Source organism: Hoplias malabaricus, chromosome 16 (assembly GCF_029633855.1).
Source record: "Hoplias malabaricus isolate fHopMal1 chromosome 16, fHopMal1.hap1, whole genome shotgun sequence".
In the NCBI taxonomy this organism is placed as follows: domain Eukaryota; kingdom Metazoa; phylum Chordata; class Actinopteri; order Characiformes; family Erythrinidae; genus Hoplias; species Hoplias malabaricus.
The window spans coordinates 14866036-14884153 of NC_089815.1; the positions used below are offsets into that span (position 1 = coordinate 14866036).

Sequence of the window (18118 nt, forward strand, 5' to 3'; positions counted from 1 at the left end):
TGTATTAAAGCACAATATATATAAAAAAACTGCTGCAAAATTCTTAAAGAGGAACCATAGAAGAACCACTTTTGGTTCCATAAAGTACCAGAAGATTGATGGATTTTTAAACTTCAAAAATGTTTTTCACACTCACATCACTAAAACAGACATGGTTCTTTGTGAAACCAAAAGGGGTTCTTCTATGGCATTGCTTAAAAAACCTCTTTGTAGCACCTTTATTTTTAAGAGCGCAATTATAACACCATGGTTGTGCCGTTATAGAGAATATCAACATAGCTGCAGCCTCTTCTAACTTCTAAACTAACTTCTAAAGTATAACATTTACAATATGTCAATTTAAAGCCTTAAATTTCATTTGCCTGAAGACCTGTGTCTTCTGTTAAATGGACTACGTCATATTTGTGATTTTGCAATTGGAGTCTGCAGGTGACATTCGGGGTCATGAGAGAGGACTCTAGAACTTTCCAGGATATTGTGATATTTTGATAAATATAAAATTGCATTTTATGCAAAAAATGAAGAGAAATGCTGCTCAAATTAGATATAAAAATAAGTGCATCTGATTCAGAGAACACAATTCAAATTTTATGCATTTTTTTCTGAACTTAATATGTGGGGGAAAAATAAAGAAAAAATTGGCACGTTTTTATGGTCCATTTTATTTTATATGTTAAAATTGTTTTATTTGATCAACTTAATATCATGTGGGGGCAGGGGGAAGAAAACATGCCATATCCTATTATTTCTCACTGATTTTTCAGGATTTGTTATATTATTTTCACAGAGATTAAACATGTTACAAATATTTACATATGACTATAGTTGCGCAGGCTTATGAAACTGATCTCATTTGTTCAGTTCGGTTTGTAAATTCTCTCGAAGTTTGTGGAATGATGGCCTCATCTTGGGATCTAGCTCCCAGCAGGTTCTCATTAGGGAATAAATTTCAGGTGGGCATTTCTCAGGAGCCTCCATGCGATAGCCTTTCTCCACCTGCTCTTTCACATCCTTCAGGGACTGCAGTAGAAGAAAGAAAAAGAATTACATGCTGAATCATTCACAATACACTGACCAAAGACATCTTAAATCTATTCAAGGCAAGGCAAAGCAAGACAAGTTTATTAGTAGAGCTCCTTTTGTACACAATGGCAATTCAAAGCGCTTTACAGAGCAAAACAGGAAAATTACAGCATTAAAAAAGAAAAATGTAAAGAAAAAAGTAAAATAGAATTAAAACAGAATATATAATAAAAATAAAAATTATTAAAAAGCTATTCAAGACAATAAAACAGAGTAATAAAAAGGACAGTTATTAAAATATAACTATCCATCCATCCATCCATCCATCCTTCCATTATCTGTAACCGCTTATCCAATTTAGGGTCGCGGGGGGTCCAGAGCCTACCTGGAATCATCGGGCGCAAGGCGGGAATACACCCTGGAGGGGACGCCAGTCCTTCACAGGGCAACACAGACACACACACATTCACTCACACACTCACACCTACGGACACTTTTGAGTCGCCAATCCACCTGCAACGTGTGTTTTTGGACTGTGGGAGGAAACCGGAGCACCCGGAGGAAACCCATGCGGACACGGGGAGAACACACCAACTCCTCACAGACAGTCACCCGGAGTGGGAATCGAACCCACAACCTCTGTGTGACTGCGACACTACCTGCGGCGCCACCGTGCCGCAAAATATAACTAAAAATAAATAAATACATTTCTAATTCATTCTAATTCTAATTCTACTCAAATGCACAAGAAAACAGGAAGGTCTTTAGTCTCGATTTAAAGATTGTAATATCTGGGCCAAATCTGATGTCTTCTAGGAGCCTGTTCCAGGTGCAGGGAGCATAGTAACTAAAAGCTGCCTCCCACTGTGTGGTTCTGACCCGGGGCACCACTAGCTGACGAGGCCTGAGTGATCTGAGGTGCCTACTGGGTTCACTTCTAGCAGATCTGAAATATATTTTTGTCTGAGGCAGTTTATTGATTTATAAACAATTAATAGCACTGTAAAATCAGTCATGTGTTTAATTGGCAGCCAGTGTAGTGACCTGAAGACAGAAGTGATATGCTTGGTTCTATTCAAGATATATTATATTTCTCATTCAGAGAATGCTGTAAGAATGCTATACAGTGATCCGTAAATTTCCACGAAGTAGAGAAAATAATTTTTTATGTATTTAATTAGTTTTTGGACTTTTAAAACCCTGCCTGTACTGTTAACAACCTACCCTTTGCATTAAACAGTCATTCTATAATGTTTTTCAGCTGGAACTACATGTGATATCCTACCAGTTTCTTTAATAGAGTAATTCCTAAGCTGTGATTTAGCATAAGTAAATTTCACTTGGATGTGGACATGAACAATACATGTACTGTACGTAAGAAATACTTGTAAATTATATATTTTGTCACCTACAAGCCTAGTCTAATACATGTAAATATTAATGAAATATTTTGGCTATTCATCTTCCACGGTTTTCCTAGATTTTCCCTCAATATCCGTGATATAGCAGCCATAAGCCCCTTTGAAAATAAACGCTGAGTAGCGAATCCGCGAAAGATGAACCGCAAAGTAGTGAGGGTTTACTGTATTATCTTGCTCTAGATATTGTGACTTGGTTTAAGTGATTTGTTTTTATAAAGTTCTTAGTCCACTGGTAGTTATTTGATGGTTTAAAAAAGCATTTCAATAAAGCCACATTTTATATCATTAGTAATATAAATGTATAGTAGATAAAATGACTTAATGTCAGGATCACGGAGCGGACTGACTGAGGGCGGACGCATTCGCTAAAACACAGTAAACGTTTATTAACGGAAAATAACACAACAGAGACTTTTAACATAAGGAAAACAGGCTAAACTGGACACTACGAAATACTCAGGGCAAACGGGACAGACAGACAACAAAGCGAAACAACGACCAAGGAAATGAAACGACGACGGGGGAAACTTCGGAGACAGACAGATAACACGACCGACTTGACATATAACAAAGGTGAACCAACACGACTGAGACCACGACAAAACAAGGGTGAAAGGAGAAACTGAGGAGACAGACAGACCGACTAGCATAACACGATTGACTAGACATAGGACAAAGGAGAAATGTTCGACAAACAGGACGTGAGACAAGAGGGCTTAAATGCTTGACACAAATGAGACACACCTGGACAGATAACGAGGGGACAGGTTAACAAATGACAGACGAGGAGGCGGGACTAGAATAATAACAAACATAGCCATGTGCTAAAAGAGCACATGACCGGGGAAAACAGACATGACAAGATGAGGGCGTGACACTTAAATATATGAAATTCTCTAAATAATTATATTCTAATTATATATATATATATATATGATTTCATTTCACAAGATATATTTTAATGCAGTGTGGATGTTGAAATTTTTGAAATATTTTGTTCTTGTTCTTATTGTAGTTTATTGTCATGTGCTATAAGATCACTAACCAGTGAAAAGGATGAGATTTAAATCAAGTTTTAAATTCATAACAGTGTAAAACCCTGTATCTTGTTGTATTGTGTTGAACTGTTATTACTGTTATTACGAACATGTTAACTTCATTCCCTGCTTGGGTTTCTCTCCTAGCTTGGGCAGTAACACTATACCAATAAGAGTTCGAAATACTACAATACTACTAACTTCAGTATAACTTAAATATTCTTAATTTGATATATATAATATAATAGTGCACATCCATCAGTATTATAGGTTTATGCAGTTTTTGTCAAATTTGCTTCTAATCTGACAGCAGGATTCATTGTGAATAAAATTGCCATGAGGTCCCATATCATGGCTCAGAACCTGATTGATCACTCTTATCCTATGAATTCCAAAATACAAAACTAGAGAGTTCTCCTTAATGAGTGAAAGGGTGGTAACTGAATAAGAGGACAAAATCAGAGAATGGTACAAAAATGTTTCTCTCAACCAACTCACCATCTTGGGATAGGGCTGCATACCATAAGAGAAAATCTCCCACAAAAGTACACCATAACTCCAAACATCTGACCGTGTAGAAAACTTCTAAACATCAGAGAGATTACCACAGTTAATTCAAACAAACCAACAGGGGCAGTGCTCCAACTTTCTATAGAATAATGAATATTATTACCTTGTACTGCAAATAATCAGCAACTAATCTGCTAGCTGCTTATTTCAACTGAATTGACTTTCAGCACTATTTAGACTTTAGATAATCATCATCACCGTCATAATTATCTTTTCCGTTTATACATACTTCAGATAAAAACCTAATTAAAATAAAACATTGCTTTATCATTATTCTTACTTCTTTATTTCTCTATTGTAAATATTATGTAAGCTATCATGCATCTCTAAGACGTTTAGCTTTCTGAGCATTTTTCCACAGAGAAAATCTGTAGCTTTTTGTTTACATCTCTCTCTGGAAGAGATGTTAAAAATAGGCAGCACTGCTTTTAAAAACACTCTCCTCCTCAGTCTAGGTATAACTCTCTGCAATACAGTTGTATTTGTATTTTGTTTACTTATCTACTTAATGGACATAATGTACATAATACTTAATTTTACGATTAAATGCATACATTTTAAGGGTAGGTTTCAGAAACCCTAGTAAAAGTTAAGTTAAGAATCATTAAATATTATTGAAAATTATTTTTTTCCATAGCCTACATTGCCAAAGTGTTTGAACCATTAAATTCTTTTTTTTTTGTAATACAAATTACTTTGAATGGAAATAGCTAGCTGCATACATATAAAAATTAAGTCACATCAGTAACACCATAATACTATAACAGTACTACTAAACCACCTAAGTGACTTCTGTTGGCAGTAAAACAGCCCACATACACTTAAAAATGTAAAGCTGGTTTTATTCACCTTGTATTTCATGCCCTCTGGTGCGGTCCACTTGATGGGTAATTTTGCATTGTCAGAAGTCTGCAAGTTATCCTTGGCCAGTCCAAAATCACTAACCTTGGCCACATTATCTTCAGATATGAGGATGTTACGGGCAGCCAGATCTCTGTGAACAAGTTTTTTACACTCCAGATACTCCATGCCTTCACACACTTCTCTGGAAAGTTCAATGACATAACTTCAGACAAATCTGCACAGCAAATTATAGTGCATTTGAAGGTAAATATCAATTTCTCTAATAGGAACTACTTCTTATGTCAATGCTAATGCATGAAACTATTTTCAGAAATTAACAAAACGTAACTTGACAAAATCTTTGTATACTGACTATCTCTGAGGATGTCCTATACATTACTGGCTTTAGAACCACATGCTGTGCTGTAAAATGTGTGTATGGGATGTGTGTTGTATGTGTTACATCTTACAGTGCGTAGCGGAGGAGGTGGACTATAGTGATAAGTGAGCGTCCACGTGTCCGCAGGTAATTTCCCAGATTACCCTGAAATACAGCGCAAACCCTCATAAGTTAAATATACCAGTGAGAGTGGATTATTTCTGCCTTATTTTCAGACAAGGGATCACGTTAGATTAAATGTTTGAACATTTATGTGAGAATCTGATGATCTTCGGCACTAGACACACAAAAGCATTGGAAAGGTCAGCAAATGAAATTGAAAGATTAGCTCTAGATCACAAAAGCCAATCCAAATCATTATAATGTACTGGATGGAGCCGAAGGAAGGAAGTCCCGCCCTCTCAGCCAATCAGAAGCGTCTATTTAACCGGAAGTCCCGCCTTTCTTCGTCGAATCGTAATTGTGCATTTTACCTGGAATTTCTGCCTTTCTCCTTAATCGATCATAAACATGTATTTTACCTGGAATTCCCCTCCCTTTCTGCGTAATCAATAAGAAGCATTCATTGATCACTCATGTACACATATACTTATATATATAGATAACAAACATTTGTCACGTAAGTGCATTTTACCCTGAACTCCCGCCCCTTTCTCCCTAATCAATAAGAAGCATTCATTGATCACTCACGTAAACATATACTTATATATATAGATAACAAACATTTTGTCACGTAAACAGACACACGTCCACAAGCAGTGGATAACAACATTAGCCCCATACAATTACTTATACACACACACACAAACACAAGCATATGTGTTGAATAGATACCATACCTTTTAAAAAAAAAATACTTGTATAATTTTGTTTTAAATCTTTTATTTTAATTTACTATTAACTCCTTTTATTGATATGTAGTAATAATGTGTAGCATTTTACGATCTGCAAATGTGTTCAGGAGGGGAGGATAGATTTCAAGACTCTAGTTAAAACAGATATCACAAGCTGTTCTAAAAACAATAATATTAAATGATTTACCCAAATACAATCATTAAATTATATATATAATTATCTGAGTCCAACTACAAATGTTTAATAGTGTTTTAGTGGTATAGGTTTTTTGAAGAGGGGTTCTTATCACTGAGGTGTGACACACACACACACATATCATTCACACACACACACGCAAACACCCCCTCCACCATCCCTTGCTACACATACAAATATAATTGTATATATAATTGTTATATAATATATAATTGTTTTATATATATATATATATATATATATATATATATATATATATATATATATATCATAAAATTATATGAGTCCAAATTCATAAAATGATTAATAGTGTTTTAGTGATAAAAAATTGTTTCTGGTTTAAAAGACAATCATTAGTTTATTGTATCTTTCCCTTCAAAAATGAATATACACAATCTAGTATAGGACGCCCACCCAGTTTTACAACCCCCTACACCCAACCCTCCCTTGTTACATACATCTGATATAATGACGTGGCACGCTCTGATTGGTCCAAATGACCTGTCAAATTGATGTTACAAAAAGGGGCTCATATTCTCTCTCTGGTATATATAAGCATTCAAGGAAACAAAATATTAAAAGTGAAATAAGTGGCTTTACTGCTAAAAACTAAAATACACATATATAAACATACAATTTCCCATTAAAGACTTTCCCTTTTGATTAAAATTCCTGCTTTCTGTCTAAGTTTAACCTTGTTTTAATTAGTTTAGTTTTAAGTCTAATTTTAGATGTAGTTTGTATTAGAATATTTTTAATTCTTTTAAATTCTGTTTAGTTTAATTTAATGAGGTTTGGATTCAGATATGCTGTATTCATATTTAGTTCTGTTAAATGGTAAATTGAAAAGCTTTAGCTATTTATAGTGTACGCTTTGGTTTACAGCACCGTTCTGGGTATACTGTGCTTCAGTAAACTAATAACTCTAACTATCCAAGGAGAATAACACAATACAAATTTAATAAAAAAATAAAAATAAAACACAATACTGCCCAGGTTTCTCTTGTAATTCTATATAGTCGCTGTCTAATTAAAAACATGAATCTTCTATAATAGTAACTTTATAGGAGAAGATAAAAACCTTCTTAACCTTCAATGGAAGTAATGTAAAAAGATTTTATTCCAAGTAGTTTTTGAGCATTGCTATTGGTTAATTCTTTATGAAATTCTTAAATCATTTGAAGGACAGCTGTTGCATTCAAAAGATGTAGTCAACAAATCTGTCACGCCTTCGTCTTGTCACCTCTGTTTTTCCGGCCATGTGCTGAGAGAGAGCACATGTCTATGTTTGTTTATGTCCTTGTCTCCGCCCTCGTCCCGCCTTTGTTCCGCCTCCTCGTCCGTGTCATGTGTTATCCCGTCCTCGTTATCTGTCCAGGTGTGTCTCATTTGTGTCTGTATTTAAGCCCTCTTGTTTCACGTCTTGTTTGTCGTACATTTCACCTTTCTCATGTCGGTCGTGTTTTCTAGTCTGTCCGTCTGTCTCCACAGCTTCTCCGTGTTTGTTTTCTCAGTCGTTGTTTCATGTCGTAGTTTCCTTTCATTTATCTTTACTTTGTTAACTCTTTAGTCTGTCAGTCCCATTTGCCTTGTTTAGCTTCCCGTGTTTAGTTTAGCCTGCTTGTTTCCCTGTATGTTATCGTTCTGTTAAAGTATCTTTGTTTTGTTGTCCTTCTTTATTAAAAAATACTGTGCTTTAGCGAGTGCATCCGCCTCCGCCAGTCCACCCGTGATCCGTGACAGAATGTACAACCACCAGGACGCAGCTAGCACAGAGAGTATGTTCGACAGGGCTGCGATATGGAATAGCCGGCTCCGGCAGATACACGCCAGCGTTAATCAACGCCTACAGGAGGAGGCAGCTCGTGAATCGAGTGATTACGCCAGCGCGAGTCGTAGGAGTCGGCGGAAAAAGCGTGCTGGAGTCACCCCCTCGATGGTCGAGTACCCCCTCAGTTCCGGGGAAATTTTTGGGGGGGGGTTAAGGGTAGGGGCTTTTAGCCTCCAACGTCAGGACGACGGAGTTGGGGCTAACAGGGGCGCACCTCTGAGGGATTTAAAGTGTGCGCCTGTGAAACCCCCTAAACTCTTTACAGCTTCAGCGCGAGCCCGGCGAGCAGCACAAACTCCTGTCCTCGTAAAAGCGGCGTTTCCAGCCGCTTCTGTCTTCGTGAGCGCGGCGCGCGCCTCTCCTGTCTTCGTGAGCGCGACGCCCGCCTCTCGTGTCTTCGTGGACGACGTCGCAGATTCCTCTGCCTCCGTGGACGTCGTCACAGTTTCTCCGGTCTCCGTGGACGACATCGCAGATTCCTCTGCCTCCGTGGACGCCGTCACAGTTTCTCATGTCTCCGTGGACGACGTCGCAGATCCCTCTGCCTCCGTGGACGTCGTCGCAGGGTCTCCTGTCTTCGGAATGACGGCTCCCTCAGCCGCTCCTGTCCCCGTGACTGTGGCTACGGCTGTTTCAGCCCCCATGTCTGTGGCTACGGCCGTTTCTGCCCCCGTGTCTGTGGCTACGGCCGTTTCTGCCCCCGTGTCTGTGGCTACGGCCGTTTCTGCCCCCGTGACTGTGGCTACGGCCGTTTCTGCCCCCGTGACTGTGGCTACGGCCGTTTCTGCCCCCGTGACTGTGGCTACGGCCGTTTCTGCCCCCGTGACTGTGGCTACGGCCGTTTCTGCCCCCGTGACTGTGGCTACGGCCGTTTCTGCCCCCGTGACTGTGGCTACGGCCGTTTCTGCCCCCGTGACTGTGGCTACGGCCGTTTCTGCCCCCGTGACTGTGGCTACGGCCGTTTCTGCCCCCGTGACTGTGGCTACGGCCGTTTCTGCCCCCGTGACTGTGGCTCCGGCCGCTCCTGGTCATGTCCGTAGGTCATAGGTCATGTCTGTAGATTCCTAGAGTTGTGCCCAGGCTGGCTTCTCAGACTGCCCCACAAACATTTGCCAGTCCTGGGCACCCCCAAGTTATATTGGTTCCCTTGTCTGTCTCTCTCCTGGTTCCTGTCTCTGTCCTGGTCCCTGTGCCCTTGTCTGCCTTTGTCTCTGTCCCAGTCCCTGTTACTGTGTTCGGGTCTGTCCCTCTGAACGTCCTGGTCCCTGTTCCCCTACCAAGTCCTGTCCAGTCCCCTGTCCTGTCACCTACCCATGTCCAGTCTTCTGTCCCCAAACGTGTCCAGTCCCCTGTTAGTCCTGTCCAGGCCCCATTTCAACCCTATGTCTCGTCTCATGTCCAGTCCCCTGTTAATCATGTCCAGTCCTCTGTCCCCAAACATGTCAAGTCACCGTATCAATCCCGCGTTCAGTCACCTGTCCCGTCTCCTGTCCAGTCCCTGTTCCCGTCCAGTGTCAAAAACCCTGTCCAGTCGCCTGTCCAGTCTCATGTGTCCACTCCCGTCCTGTCCAGTCTGCTCCAGTCTCTTGTTTCGTCTCCGGTCACCCCACTTTGTCAGTCTACTGTCCTGTCCCCGTGTCCGTCCAGTGTTCAATCACCTGTCTTGCCCCCAGTCCAGTCCTTGTTTCAACTCTCTGTCCCGTCTCAAGTCCTGTCTCCTTTTCCCTTTGTTCGGTCTCCTGTCATGTCCCCAGCTCCGGTGTCTGTTCCCGTCTTGTCCTGAATCCTGTCTCCCATGGTGTCCTGTCTTAGTCTGTCTTGTTTTCCGTGCCCTCTCCTGTGACAGCTCCTGGGGGTGTAGGTGTACGCGCCCCGGGAGTTGCGAGTTCAGGGGGGGGGCATCTGTCACGCCTTCGTCTTGTCACCTCTGTTTTTCCGGCCATGTGCTGAGAGAGAGCACATGGCTATGTTTGTTTATGTCCTTGTCACCGCCCTCGTCCCGCCTTTGTTCCGCCTCCTCGTCTGTGTCATGTGTTATCCCGTCCTCGTTATCTGTCCAGGTGTGTCTCATTTGTGTCTGTATTTAAGCCCTCTTGTTTCACGTCTTGTTTGTCGTACATTTCACCTTTCTCATGTCGGTCGTGTTTTCTAGTCTGTCCGTCTGTCTCCACAGCTTCTCCGTGTTTGTTTTCTCAGTCATTGTTTCATGTCGTAGTTTCCTTTCATTTATCTTTACTTCGTTAACTCTTTAGTCTGTCAGTCCCATTTGCCCTGTTTAGCTTCCCGTGTTTAGTTTAGCCTGCTTGTTTCCCTGTATGTTATCGTTCTGTTAAAGTATCTTTGTTTTGTTGTCCTTCTTTATTAAAAAATACTGTGCTTTAGCGAGTGCGTCCGCCTCCGCCAGTCCGCCCGTGATCCGTGACAAAATCATCACCAATAATAGAGATACATGTTTTTAACTGGAAAGTGACAATATACATTAAGACATCTAGGGTTCTTTTAGTTATTTTAAATTATTTTCTACTTTCCAGTTTGCATTTTTCAGCTGGGAATCTCGCTCAAAAATTCAAAAATTTCAAATCTCAGCTCTCTTTTCTGATTGGTCTGAATACTAGCAAGGTAGCGTTTGCTCGGGAATTGTAACTTCTTAACTGCTGAGAAATTTTAAATCAAACTTTTATTTTCATTCAGAAGTACATCAACGGAACCCCTCATTTAAAATTTAGCCAAGCATTACATAACTTACAATAAAGGGATTGAGAACAAATGTAATGAATTTTAATATGGGAACTTAAAATATAAAAGAAATAATGTAACCAAGGGTGGCACGGTGGCGCAGCAGGTAGTGTCGCAGTCACACAGCTCCAGGGACCTGGAGGTTGTGGGTTCAATTCCCGCTCTTGGGTGACTGTCTGTGAGGAGTTGGTGTGTTCTCCCCGTGTCCGCGTGGGTTTCCTCCGAGTGCTCCGGTTTCCTCCCACAGTCCAAAAACACACGTTGGTAGGTAGATTGGCGACTCAAAAGTGTGAGTGTGTGAGTGAATGTGTGTGTGGTGCCCTGTCAAGGACTGGTGCCCCCTCCAGGGTGTATTCCTGCCTTGCGCCCAATGATTCCAGGTAGGCTCTGGACCCACCACAACCCTGAATTGGATAAGCGGTTACAATTTCATAATGAATGAATGAATGAATAATGTAACCAAAATGACAAAAAAAATCAAGTAAATTGCAAAAGAGAGAAAATTTAAATAAACAAAAACCAAGAATAAGACAAAATAAAGTATAAACAAATAAGATAAATATAGAAATTAAACAATAAAAAATCTGATAATAAGAATAAAACTCATAAATGAATAAATAAGAGAAAAACATAAAAACTTAAGGCAAACAGCAGTAAAAAAAACAGAATGTAATATTTGAAAATAGTAAGAGAAATAATAGTAATAATAATAATAAGAAGACAAAATAAAAATAAATAAATAAGATCAATTTAGAAATTAAACTCAAAATAAGAATCTGATAATAATTAAACTTGTAAATGAATAAAGAGAAGAATATAAAAACGTAAGACAAATAGTAAAACCAGAAAGTAATAAATAAAAATATCAAAATAATGAATATTAATGAAAAAATTATCAAAATATAAGAATAAAGGAAATAAAATAAAATAAAGTACAACACTGGCAGGCAGCGTAAATTGTGTTACTTTCAGTGAGCACTGTTGTGATATACGATGGTATACAACCGGAAAGTGCTTGAAAGATAATAAGAAACCAGTGTTTTTCTATGCGTATAGCAAGCAAAGACCAGCCAACCTTTTTATATAATGAACAATGATGTGTGCTGTAGGAATCACCAGGAATGAATTTTAAGGCCGAATGATATATAGCACCCAATGGTTTCAAATGTAGCTGCAGATGCATGTAAATCACATCACCATAATCCAGGGCAGACAGCGGTGATGCTTAAACAAGTTTTTTTCTTGTGTGTGTAAAAACATGATTTATTTCAATACAGGAAGCCTCAGTTTTGCCTCAGTTTATCTGTAAGCTTGTTTAAAAGTACATTCATCATCCAGCCATATACCTTGCTACTTATAATCACTAACTCTACACATGTCAGATTGCTTCAGGGATGTAATTTTTAAAGTGTTAAAAATCTATGATAGGTGATCTGGAGAACAGCATAAATTTAGTTTTCTCAGCATTTAAAACCAGTTTGGGTTTTAAAAGGGCACACTGTAAGGCATTAAAAGAGTACTGCAGTTTATCCAATAGTGTCAATAGATGTATTTTGCAATCGACAATGGAGATGCCAATACTATTTATATAAAGATTAAAAAGTGTTGGTCCTAGAATTGACCCTTGGGGGATCCCCTAGAGTTTTGTTTTGATGTGTTGCAGTTCTGATTATCTTTGTCCCAGGACAACACGTTGCTGTTTATTAAATACGTAATTGCTGAACCAGTCAACAGTACTATGGTCAAAACAAAAGTTTTATAAACTTTTTAAAAGTTGAGAATGAATGAGTAGAGAACTCTATCAAAAGAGAGATCAATAAAAGTGGCCTCACAATGTTTTTCTACAACCCCAATTCCAATGAAGTTGGGACATTGTGTAAAACATAAATAAGAACAGAATACAACGATTTGCAAATTCTTTTCAACCTATATTCAACTGAATACACTACAAAGACAAGATATTTAATGTTCAAACTGATAAACTATATATATTTTTGCAAATATTCACACATTTTGAACTTGAGGCCTACAACACCTTCTAAAAGAGTTAGGGCAGGGGCAACAAAAGACTTTGAGAGTTGAGGAATGCTCAAAAAACACCTGTTTGGAACATTCCACAGGTGAACAGGTAAAACTGAAACAGGTGAGTGTCATGAATGGGTATAAAGAGAGCATCCCTGAAGGGCTCAGTCGTTCATAAGGAAGGATGGGGTGAGGTTCACCACTTTGTGAACAACTGCGTGAGCAAATTGTCCAACGGTTTACGAACAATGTTTCTAAATGTACAATTGCAAGGAATTTAGGGATTTCATCATTCAGTATCAGTATCTCTGCTAGTATGCGGGTGTGTTAGTGCCCATGGCATGGGTAATTTGCACATCTGTGAAGGCACCATTAATGCTGAAATTTACATACAAGTTTTGGGGCAACATATGCTGCCATCCAAGCAACATCTTTTTCAGGGAAGTCCCTGCTTTTTTCAGGAAGACAATGCTAAGCCACATTCTGCACGTGTTACAACAGCATGGCTTCGTAGTAAAAGAGTGCGGGTACTAGACTGGCCTGCCTACAGTCCAGACCTGTCTCCCATTGAAAATGTGTGCCGCAAAATATGACAACAGAGACCCACGACTGTTCAGCAACTGAAGTTGTACATCAACCAAGAATGGGAAAGAATTCGACCTACAAAGCTTCAACAATTGGTGGTAAACTTTTGGAACGTGTTGCAGGCCTCAAATTCAAAGTGAGTGAATATTTGCAAAAAACAATGGAGTTTATCCTTTTGAACATTAAATATCTTGTCTTGTAGTGTATTCAATTGAATATAGGTTGAAAACGATTTGCAAATCACTGTATTCTATTTTTATTTTACACAACGTCCCAACTTCATTGAAATTGGTGCAGTTAAAAGATAGTCTAGAATGAGTGTGGTAGCCAAGATTGTGCTGTGCTTCTCTCCAAATCCACACTGATGTAGTGTATGTTGGTCATACACCGTGATACCTCTGTGAATATATATTTAAAATATATATTTATATATTGTGTTTATAGCGTTGACCTTATCCAAACTCTTATGATCTCTGATATTTGACTTAATGATATTAATTAAAGTTTATAATTAGCTTAAGCAATTAAAACATTAATAATTAGTTTGAGAATGGATAATAGTCAAGCTAAGTGAGTACTTCAGGATTTTCAGGAATTTTAATGAACAAACTGTACACACTGTAATTTCAAATAATGAAAGTTTTATTAACAAAGAGAATGATATTTAATTAACATAGCGTGATCTTGAAATCTCACAGCATCAACGCAGGGAAAGCCGATTCGACTTTAAAGATAAGCTAGGCTCTCTGGCTTGTGACTAAAGTGTTGCTAACTGAGGTTTAATTAATACAAAAATTTATCAAGAGACTTGATTCAATATTCAGCTCTGGAGATGCGTAGGTTTAGCTTACTTTTCGTCGATTTTCACCACTCATTGTGTACAGAGGCTCTCTGAGGTCCAGGGAGTGAAGGCGTCTCATTTAGTTTCGCGGTTCTCCCGCGGAAGTTTCCAGGCTGAGTCAGCGTGGAGGTCTTTCTTCGTCGGTTGAGTCGCCTCGGGCGTACTCGGAGCGTGATGACGCAGGCGGCAGGATCCTCTCTTTGGCTTACTGTCTTAAGCTTAAGAGTGTCCAACCATATGGACGTTTTGGACGAAAAGTTTCACTACTTACTGCAGATCCAGAACTGAAAATCGATTCAATAAACTTACTTATTCTACGACTTTCTTTATCTCGGCGGTGTTTCTTACTCTGGCCACGAATAAGTTCACCTGCTTTGATCAGTCGTGAGATTAAACTTAGATTGGGCGATAAAACATAAACACGATTAAAAGAAAAGAAGATATTCAAATCACCCGACGTGTTAGTAAGGCTTCATACTCTAGCTAATTCAAGACGTCTCTTGTGAGCTTTAGTGAAGTCTTTTAAGGTTCTTCTTTGTTTTGTTCGTCGGCGTGGAGAGTAGAAAGCGTCTCGCTTGGAGAGGTTTGGAGCTTGAAGAGATGAACAAAGAGAACGCGTGCAGGCGTTCAGAGCGGAAACGAAGTTAAGAGTTGAGCTTCTGATCTTCTGAGCTGCGGTTGAGCTGAGTTGAGCTTCTGATCTTCTGAGCTGCACGGGCGAACTTGATGAACTGCATGCTCTCTTTTTCCTGTTGCGAACTGTGTTGTTCTCTTAACTTTTTGTCCCAACTGATCTGTGTGCCGAGCTGAACTTCTTTTCAAAGCCAGCGCGGTCACGCCCTAATGGGAGGTGTCTTTTCTTTGATTGGGTGGCGAGTCCGAGGCTCACGTGATCGACTTCATGAGACAGGAAAGGGGGAAGGCTGAATCAGAGATTTAAGCAATAAGTAATAAGATTTCCCGTATCTAAATTTCCTATTAATATTAGTAACATACCACAATGAGTGTACTGGATTATTAATATCAAACATTTACATAAGATTTTATCTTGGGTACGTCATGTTTACGTCCCATTTACGATGATATGTTAGAAAAACCTTAATCCGTTTTTTCTAATCAGAGACAGAAACTTCCTTTCATGATAGAAACAGTACCACACATCATTTCATTAGAAGGTGGACGTTCATCTGAGGACACAGAGAGTGACATTAACACATATTGTTCATGCATATTAATCAGAATTTTGATTTTATTTTCGTTATTGTTTAGGCGACCCTGAGCGAGGCGTAGTTTCGCCAATGTCCATTTGGGGTCGCTGTTGGTCCATGCCGTTGATCCATGCTGTTCGTCCGGTGCGGATGGTTAACGAGAGGTCAACCCGAGTTCAATCAGTTTGGCCATCTGGGGCTGTCTGTTTAGTGGGCTCGAGATAAGGACGAGACATTTAGGTGCCATTGTCATAAACTGGGGGGCAGTATAACTCCTCTCCTTGTTTGAGGTTCCTGTTTCTTACAAGCATTATAAACTTGTTATCTTTTTAGTTCCTGAAGAGAGGAAGGGGGCCGGGGGCCAGGTGTCGCTGGAAAGTGTCCCGCTCCCGTCTTTGATGTTAGATCTTCATGTGCGTGCGAGTGTGTGGGGGCTGCAGGGTCTTTGCACTCCCTGCGGTTTGTGGAATGTTAATCCGGTCGCAGACACACACACAATTCTGTGGAATGTTGGATTCGGGACCAGACGAAGGTCCTGATCAGAATGGAAAAGTTTTAATTCAAAACTTTCTTTTTCTTCATTTTGATTTCATCTCGTTGTCCGGTCTATACTCAACTACACTGATATTCAGACAGAACTTTTACACAAAGCAATGCCTTCAGTGGATCATTCACTAACGATTCTAAAAATTTGGCTAAGCAAGACAATTTTGTTATTGATTTAAAATTACCAAGCTCTAAAATGTCACCTTCTTTGTATGTTGGAGTTACTTGTGCTGTTTTCCAGATATTGGAAATTCTGTTTGGAAAAAAAAAACTGAGAAATTAAAAATGTATGTAACGTGTTCTAAAATTACCAGAGAGGCAACCTTCAAGAAAGAGGGGTCAAGCGTATCTTCTCGTGAGCCATTTATGTTAATAATGCTTACGGCTTTAGCAACCACATGAGGAGAGACTTTGTGCAATTTAGAGACCATGGCTAACAACAGTTGGAGTATGTATTTAATTTGGGGAGACTTCTATATTTGTACTGTCAAATTAATGTCCAGCAGTTACAAAATGGTTATTAAATGTTTGACAGGGTTCTCTCTGATCAGAAATTAATTTCTTATTTACCAAGATTTGTGTTGGAGTGAGCTCTGATTTGTTTTTGAGTAGCTTAACTGTATTTAGGAATTTGACAGGGTTTAAAAAAGAAAACTGATGCAGATAATATTCGGCTTTGGCTTTTCTAATGAGGGAAGTACATTTATTTATAAATGTCTGAAAGTACGCTATTAGTCTCTACCCTCACTTTTTTTTGGTGAGGGCCCAAATTTATGTGATTTATATTTTTATACATAAGAACACATAGGAGCCGGATCCATGTAAATAGCTTCCAGAACACATGCATTCCAAATATAAGGGGTACCGGATCTTGTTTCAGCAGGATTCAACTAAATTAAGCAGTGACAATATTTTTCTCAAAAAATAAATTTTCTTGATGATAGCAAATGTCTCTCTAAAATCCTAATATATGTCTATAATCCTTCACACATATACAGTTCATTAAATGCAATGGACACTGATGCACCCCATACAATAAGTGATGTTGGCGTTGCACATTTTGCTGACAACAATATGGATGGTCCCTTGTCTATGGCACAAATAACTCTATTAAATAGAGAAGTCTATTTTCCCAAATATTTGGTGTTTCTGCATATATTTGATGTATGGTATATGCAATGTCATATGAAGGCTTAAAAGTAATACACATTCACCTTTGTTTTCTGGCCTCACCCTACAAGAACTAAGATTTCTTTGGATTTCCTGAGTTGAGTGTGTTACAGTTATCAAATTCAAAATTTGTTAACTTTTGTCAGTGAAATAAAAGTTCAAGAGTATTTACAAAGCACTAATCTTGCATTTTACTATTAAAAAATGAGGAAATGAGGCTAAATTCAGCTAAATTGTAGACAAATTCAGTACCTACACTTTATAAAATGTTATACAGCTTGAAAAAAACTTGTCAAGGCCTAAGCAGGCCATACCTTTGCCATAAATTCTGTAACGATGTATAAGCCATTATGTAGAAGCACTCCAATCAACTGCACCAAATTTTTATGCTGGAGTTTTCTGGAAATGACACAGAAGATAAAACTATCACAGTAAATGTATAGAAAGTCAGGGTAGAGGTTTTTTATATTTAGATTTGGGCAGGCACTCACGTCATGACTAATGTTTCATCCAAGAAAGCTTGAGAGGTGACATCACACTTTATGTTCTTCACAGCAACCCTCCTGCCCATATATTCGCCTTCATACACCGCTAAAGATAAGGAGAAAGAAATGGCATGAGACTGTGGACAGAAAAAATACTCATTTAAATTTGTAGTGGTAGTAACCAGAGGTAACAAATTTACAGGAAATTTTTAAAGGAGAAATTTTTTTACAAAAAATTGGTCAATATAAGTAGAGAAGTGTTAAACCTAAAATAGCAGGGTACCTTTCATAATATTTTAAATTATTGTCAAAATACTTTTGTCAAATATTCATTCATTCATTATCTGTAA

The 18118-nt window shown here is 38.9% G+C and overlaps 1 protein-coding gene across 6 annotated transcripts in view; it reads right to left on the reverse strand.

Annotated features, from left to right (window-relative positions):
* Positions 1 to 649: 649 nt before the first annotated feature.
* The window catches only part of matk (megakaryocyte-associated tyrosine kinase), a 61507-nt gene continuing 44038 nt past the window's right edge, over positions 650 to 18118 (reverse strand). For 5 of the 6 annotated variants that reach the window (XM_066647377.1, XM_066647373.1, XM_066647374.1 and 2 more), the window contains exons 8-13: positions 17775 to 17874; positions 17598 to 17682; positions 5365 to 5438; positions 4901 to 5096; positions 3980 to 4066; positions 650 to 1020 (exon numbers count right to left, since the gene is read on the reverse strand). In XM_066647377.1, coding sequence (XP_066503474.1) covers positions 850 to 1020; positions 3980 to 4066; positions 4901 to 5096; positions 5365 to 5438; positions 17598 to 17682; positions 17775 to 17874 — 713 coding nt within the window. In that variant the 3' untranslated portion in view covers positions 650 to 849. The remainder of the gene's footprint in view (positions 1021 to 3979; positions 4067 to 4900; positions 5097 to 5364; positions 5439 to 17597; positions 17683 to 17774; positions 17875 to 18118) is intronic. The other variant, XM_066647378.1, reaches the window with a different exon arrangement.